The following is a 6044-nucleotide window of genomic DNA, read 5'->3' on the forward strand; positions in this document are numbered from 1 at the left end:
GAAACACGCGGACGCCGCCTGGGTCTGTTGGGGCCGCATTGGCGACGCAGACTGGCGGGCCGCACGGCAGCACCTGTCGGTTCCGGGGGCTGGAAGTGACGATCGAGGTGCGGGCAGCCAGCGGGGTGTGTGGCGGCGCCTGCTTCCTGGCCCACAGACGCGGACTTGTCACTGCGTGCTGGCGCCGGGGAGGGGCGCGGGGCTCTCTGGGGCCTCCTCCGCCCCTCTCTCCTGATCCGATTGCCCCCAGGTCCCATTCCTACACCCTCACCGTGGGCATTAGGTTCTGCTGTGTGGATCTGGGGGGACCCAGGCCACGTAGTCGGCTGTAGGAGAGGAGCCAGGCGGGCCTCTCCACCTGTTGAGCTGGGGTGGGTTCCAGAGCACACACTCGGGAGGACTCCCTCGGCACTGAGGGGAGCCTGGGGGCCCGACACCCTACCACCCCCTCCAGCGGCGGAGGCAGCGGCAGACCATGAAGACCCATCCGGGTCTCCGGCACCTCTGATGTCTGAGGGCCAAGAGCTCCCTCAAGTCGTCAGTTTCTCAGGTGGTAAACTGAGTCAGGCATCCTACTCTGTCTGCCTCCATGTTCTGGGTCTGACCTCCTCCCAGGCCCTGCACCCCATATGCGGGCGCTCAGAACACGTGTGTGGCCTGGAGCACGGAGTCCCACAGGCAGCCCTGCAGCCACCTGGCAACCCGCCCTCCTCTGGGCCTTGGCCGCCCCGAGTGGTCCGTCACCGTGCCCTGCCCATCGGGCCTGGCAACAGCCGTGTGCCCTGTGTGCTGTGAGGGACGCCCCGGCCAGCCCGACACGATGTGGAGGTCCAGGGAGGCTCCTGTGCTGGGGAGCACAGCAGGAAGGCTCGCCCCTCACCCAGTGGCCCAGCGGTCCACGTGGGAGCCCGTGGTGGGCGCCTCCCTGCTCGGCTTTACTGCGTCCTAACACACCCAGTCGGCACGCCACCCTTGCACTTGACTCTTCTCACAGTAACGGCCAAAGGGATGTGCTTGGTGGAGCCCAACGTTCCAGCGGAGACCCACGTATGGCAGATGCCACACTGCAGTGCTGGGACCCGGGAACAGTGTCAGGGCCCCGCGGGGACGTCTGCTGTGAAGTCAGAGAACGGTCCCCGCGGAGCATCACGTCCGAGACAGTCAGGTGCTTCTGCGGGACGCAGAGGCCCACGGCCAACTGCAGGGGTGGGCAGGGAGGGGCCCGAGCCCCTAGCAGGCCTGGCCCAGGCCACCCCTCCCCGCAGCTCCCAAGTGTCAAACCAGGGGGACCGTGGCCCTGCAGGCCCTTGGCCCTCCCACCCGCCCACCTCCAGCAGCAGAGAAGTTGGGGGGGGGCTGAGGCGTGGGGGCGGGGGTNGCAGATTCACAAGTCTGACCCCCCGCCCCGGGCACTTGGGGAATCGGAGCAGGCCTCCCCGGACACCCGGCCGGTCCCCGCCGCGCCTCCTCCAAAGTCCCGTCCATGTCAAGCGCCACCACAGAGCACCCGGCGCGTCCTCAGGCGGAGCCCGGCCCCGGCGCCCGCTCCTTCCGGCCATCAGAGTTCGTTGTGACGCGCTCTGGAGACGCGGCCCGACAGGTCCTGTAAGTGCTTCTTTACCTGGAAGCAAGAGCAGGGGTGAGTCCGGCAGCCATCTGCCCGAAGCACGACGCGCACGGTCTTAAACGTGAAGACTCCTGAGCTCCTGCCTCAGTTTACAGCTCCACCCTCCGGAAGCTGCCCAAAACAGATCACAAAAGCAGCCGGACACCAGCTGGAACACGGCCACCCAGTGCTAGCGACACCCGGTGAGAGACCGATCACCAAAAAAGAGCAGCGTTTCTGTCGTCCGCCCCGCTCGCTTTCAGAAGCGGCTGCCTCTGGGAACCCGCCTCTGGAACCTGCCGTCCGGCCCCACTGAGTCCACTCCAGGCCCGTCTCCTGCCCGGCACGTGCCCTTCTCCCACAGCGGCGAAGCACGGACCACCGCTTGCTTGCATCCCCCATGACAGCGGATCCCCCCCACCCCGGCCATCCTTGCCCCACGGTGTCGCTCTGGAACCAAACCCACCCGCCCCCCGCGGGCCGCTTACCCTCTCCCCGACACTGCGCCCCACACAGGCACAGACACCCCCCCCAACACTCATGTTACTTCTGCCCTGTCTCACTTAAAAGTTTGAGTCTGAACAGGTAGGACCTCCATGTGGCTCCAGATTCAGAGACACAGAAGGTCCCTCCTCCCTCCTTCGCTCCCTCCAGAGACAGCCCATCCCATCTGTTTCCAGAATGTTCTGTGTGTCCAAGCCTAGGCTTGTGCCCCTCCTCAGAGCATCCATGCCGCCCTGCTGCCTCTTTTTCCCGTGGAGTCTGGCCCAGGAGCTCTCCTGTATCAAGAGCCCAACCTCAGTGCCTGGAGGCCCCGATCTGCAGGTCACCAGCAGCAACCGAACTGGCCCCGGAGGGACCCGCTCTGCTCAGGCCACACCTGCCTCTGCCCTGGGATGGCTCCCATCCCCACGAGACCAAACGAGGCGCCCACTCGCACCACACCAGAGTCTCGGGGGACCGCCCTGCCACAGGCACGTGGACGTGCCAAAGCCACTGCCTCCCACATGCGCCCACGCTCACTCCCACGCAGGGTCACCCGACTGAGTACAAGTTGGTGGCACACGTGTCCCCGCTCTAAACAGGCCCAGAGAGAAGCCCTCTCCTTGGAAGCAGGCGTGTGGCTGCGACAGGTGCTCCCCCAGGCGCAGAAGACTCCTCCCCCCCAGAGGAGGGGGCGGTGCACACGCCGGGCGAGGGAAGGGGGAAAGGGATGCTGTCGGGGGGCGCAGTCCCGGCAGCCGGTCCCCGCAGACGGCGCGCCCACCTTGTAGCCCAGCTCCTTGGTCTTCTCCTCCAGCATGGCGTAGCGCTCTTTGTTCCGGCTCACGTGCTCTTGGTCCCCGAGGCTCTCCACGTGCTTCAGCTTCTGGTGAGAGATTTCCAGCTGCTTCTGGTAGTGGTTGTGCTTCTCGATTTTGGCTTCGAAATGCTTAAGCTCCTCCTAGAATAACGTTTGAACAGCCCACTGTCCCCCAGTGGACCCCCGTGCCCCTCCAGGGTCCCCGGGCAAACCTCCCTACAGCCACACGCCCTCTGAGGGTGTGCACACTGGGCCCCTCAACGTGCGGCCTGACGGGACAGCTCCAGGGCGCCATCCCCGCCGCCCCCCGATCCGGAAGTGGAAGGGAGCACTCCTACCGCTGGAGGTGCCCCGACCCAGCGGCCTACGCGGGCCACCTGCCCCCACGCCCCCGCATCTGGCTTCCTCTAGCCCCGACCCCACTTCCAGCCTGACACCTGGGGCGTGGGCTTCAACCACGACCGTGTGCGCTGTCCTCCCCTCTGTCCCCATGGCCGTCTGTCCCATCTGGAGTGGCCGCCAGCTTGGAATGGCTCTGAGACACCACCCTTCCCACCTCTCCTGCCCACACAGTGCTCTCCGATCGGGCTTGCTGGCCGGTCCCCCACATCCTGGTCTCGGCTGACTGGTCAGGACCTCCAGAGCGGGCCCAGGTGCCCCGTCCAGGGCCCACGAGGGCCGACACCACGACACCACACTTCCCTCTGAACCGGGCCGACCTCCACAACGGCGGGCCTGCCCACCCGGCCACAGACAGACGCCAATACGGGCCGGCCTCCCTGCCACCTCTCTTGCTGCAGCGTCCCGGTTCTCACGCCACTGAGGACTCCTCGGGGCCCCCTCCCTGCCCTCCCTGCCCTCCCTGCCCCCGGGACTGTGGGCCAAACCCCTGTGTGAGCTCAGCCGCGGCCTCCAGGGCCCACATCTCAGAATGAGCCCTGGCTCCACAGGCCGCACTCAGAGCCCTGCACCCCCAGGCTCCTGTCCCGGCAAATGGCAGCTTCTCGCCTCTACCCTTCTGATCCCTGACCCACTGGCCTGGGGAGGGTTGGTCACAGCATGACCCGCACCAAGGCGACACTCAGGGAACCCAAAGGCCCTTCCCTCCGGGCCCGCCGCCAGGGCCCCACGCGGGGTCTGCCGTTCTCCTCCGGGGCCTTCTGGGCCCGCGTGCTTCCACACCAGCCCTCTGTCCTCACACCCTGGGCATCCAAAGCTGAGCTGGACCCTCCATTCACTGGAGGCCGGCACTGTCCCCAGACGTGAGCACGGCGGTCCCACAGGGCCACCAGCCAGTGCGGTGGAGGGACACGGGACAGTAGGGAGAAAAGCCTGTGAAAACACCGCTCCGTGAACCACGCCACGGGGACGGGCCTCGCCGCGCTAGGACCGAGCTTAGGCGCCCAAATGCCGTGAGCCAGCGTCTCCCGGCACCTTCCTTACCCGAAAGGACTCCAGCTCCTTCTCGGTGAAGTTGGCGGACTTGGCCATGTCCCACAGATCTATCACTCGGGGCTCCTCGAACTCTGGGGGGAAGCAGAAGCAGCCCACGTGACTAGGGTGGCTCCCCTGCGACGCCCGGGGCAGCCTGCGCGCCTGGACTTGTGTGCACGCTGTGTGCTCGTGTGTGCATGTCCAGTGCCCTCGGGAAGGAACGAGTGTTGTTCCCACGTGCGCTCCGCCTGTGGCTCAAGGCACCGCCGGCATGTGGCCTTGGCGATGCTCTCACTGCCCCTGGTGTGCGAGCACGGGCCGCGTCTCTGACGGGGAGGGTCCCACCTGGTGCAGAGCCGCCTCAGGCAGGCGTAGGGGAGGGGGGAGTCTTGGGGCCTCTGGGCCAGGACTGGGTCACGCTACCCACAGTTCTGGGCTGAAGCTCAGGCCACTGCCCTTCCTTCTATCTCTGGAGCAAAACTAAGCACCTGGAAAGGACCCGGCCTCGGCCGACACTGCTGAGCAGACAGGGCGACGGGCGCCCCGCTGGGCCACTCACGTCTCCGTCCCTGGAGGGAGACCCGGAGCAGGCGGGGCCCAGCTGCCCACCCCCCTCAGCAGATCCCTCCTGCCTAGGGCCCTCAACAGGCTTTGCGGGGGTGTTCTCGAAGGACTGGGTGGGCCGCGGGAGAAGGGGAGTTGCTGCTGGACCTGATCCCTGGAGGAATGGCTCAGGTGTGGGGGGGGAAGCGGCAGGGTGGGCAGGTGCCCCCACCGCAGCGGGCAGCCCTGGCACCGTGTCTCCTGACTCGCTGCAGCCCTGGGTCAAGAAAAGCACCTGGCGCACGACGCTCCCTGTGCCTGTGATGGAGAACACGAGAACGCGTGTGCGACCTAAACCCGGGGGAAAGTGGCAACTAGGCAGGGCTCCTGAGCGGCCGCGGCGCAGCCCCCAGCCCCCAGTGGGCCACAGCGGGAGCACCCCCCAGGGAGCAGGGACCCCACGTTGGGGGGGCCACGGGGCGCCTGCCTGGAGGGGAGCGGCCCACCCCGCACTCACCGGCCTCGGAGCCGTAGCCCCGGTGGCTGACTTGGCGCAGGCGGTCGTAGCCCTGGTTGATGCGGCGCAGCCGGTCCTTCAGCTCCGCGTGCTTGCTGTGCAGCACGTCCTCCTTGACGCGGCCCACGTCCAACGGGCTGATGACGTTCTCCTGGATCTCTGCATGGGAGGGGGCCGTGAGGGGGCGGCCGTGCTGGGCGCGCTGCCGGGGACCGCAGTCCGCTGGCGCACCTGCCCGCGGCCCGGGGCCTACCCGGTGACCCTCCCCGAGCTCCGGGGGTGGCCAACTCTCAGAGGGTGGGGCCTCGTGCAGGGGTGGCTCCCAGGCCGGAAAAGTCACCGCATTGAGCAAACACCCGCGCAGCCACTAGAGGCGCCCGGCTGGGTCCCCCCACCCCGGGGCCGCAGGCACCTTCGGTTCTGCTCAGGGCGTCCAGCAGCGCGTTGTACTCGCGCACCTTCTCCCGGTGGTGCTGGAACTCCCGCCACAGCTTGGCCAGCTCCTCGTCAGAGAACTTGCCCGACGTCTTCGCCTGGAGGACCGGGCGCTGTGAGCCTGCCCACGCCCCGAGCCACCCCCAGGCTGCTCACCGGCCCGTCCCCAGACCACCGGGCCCCGCCCCTCAGACCCCCAGGCCCGC

The 6044-nt window shown here is 67.7% G+C and overlaps 1 protein-coding gene across 1 annotated transcript in view; it reads right to left on the reverse strand.

Annotated features, from left to right (window-relative positions):
• Positions 1 to 1384: 1384 nt before the first annotated feature.
• LRPAP1 (LDL receptor related protein associated protein 1) overlaps positions 1385 to 6044 on the reverse strand; it is a 15945-nt gene continuing 11285 nt past the window's right edge. The window contains exons 4-8 of the mRNA XM_077750598.1: positions 5816 to 5936; positions 5404 to 5562; positions 4353 to 4435; positions 2874 to 3050; positions 1385 to 1621 (exon numbers count right to left, since the gene is read on the reverse strand). Of these exons, the coding sequence (XP_077606724.1) occupies positions 1559 to 1621; positions 2874 to 3050; positions 4353 to 4435; positions 5404 to 5562; positions 5816 to 5936 (603 nt within the window). The 3' untranslated portion in view covers positions 1385 to 1558. The remainder of the gene's footprint in view (positions 1622 to 2873; positions 3051 to 4352; positions 4436 to 5403; positions 5563 to 5815; positions 5937 to 6044) is intronic.

This window comes from Crocuta crocuta, unplaced genomic scaffold (genome assembly GCF_008692635.1).
Source record: "Crocuta crocuta isolate KB4526 unplaced genomic scaffold, BGI_CrCroc_1.0 scaffold179, whole genome shotgun sequence".
NCBI classification, from domain to species: Eukaryota; Metazoa; Chordata; class Mammalia; order Carnivora; family Hyaenidae; genus Crocuta; species Crocuta crocuta.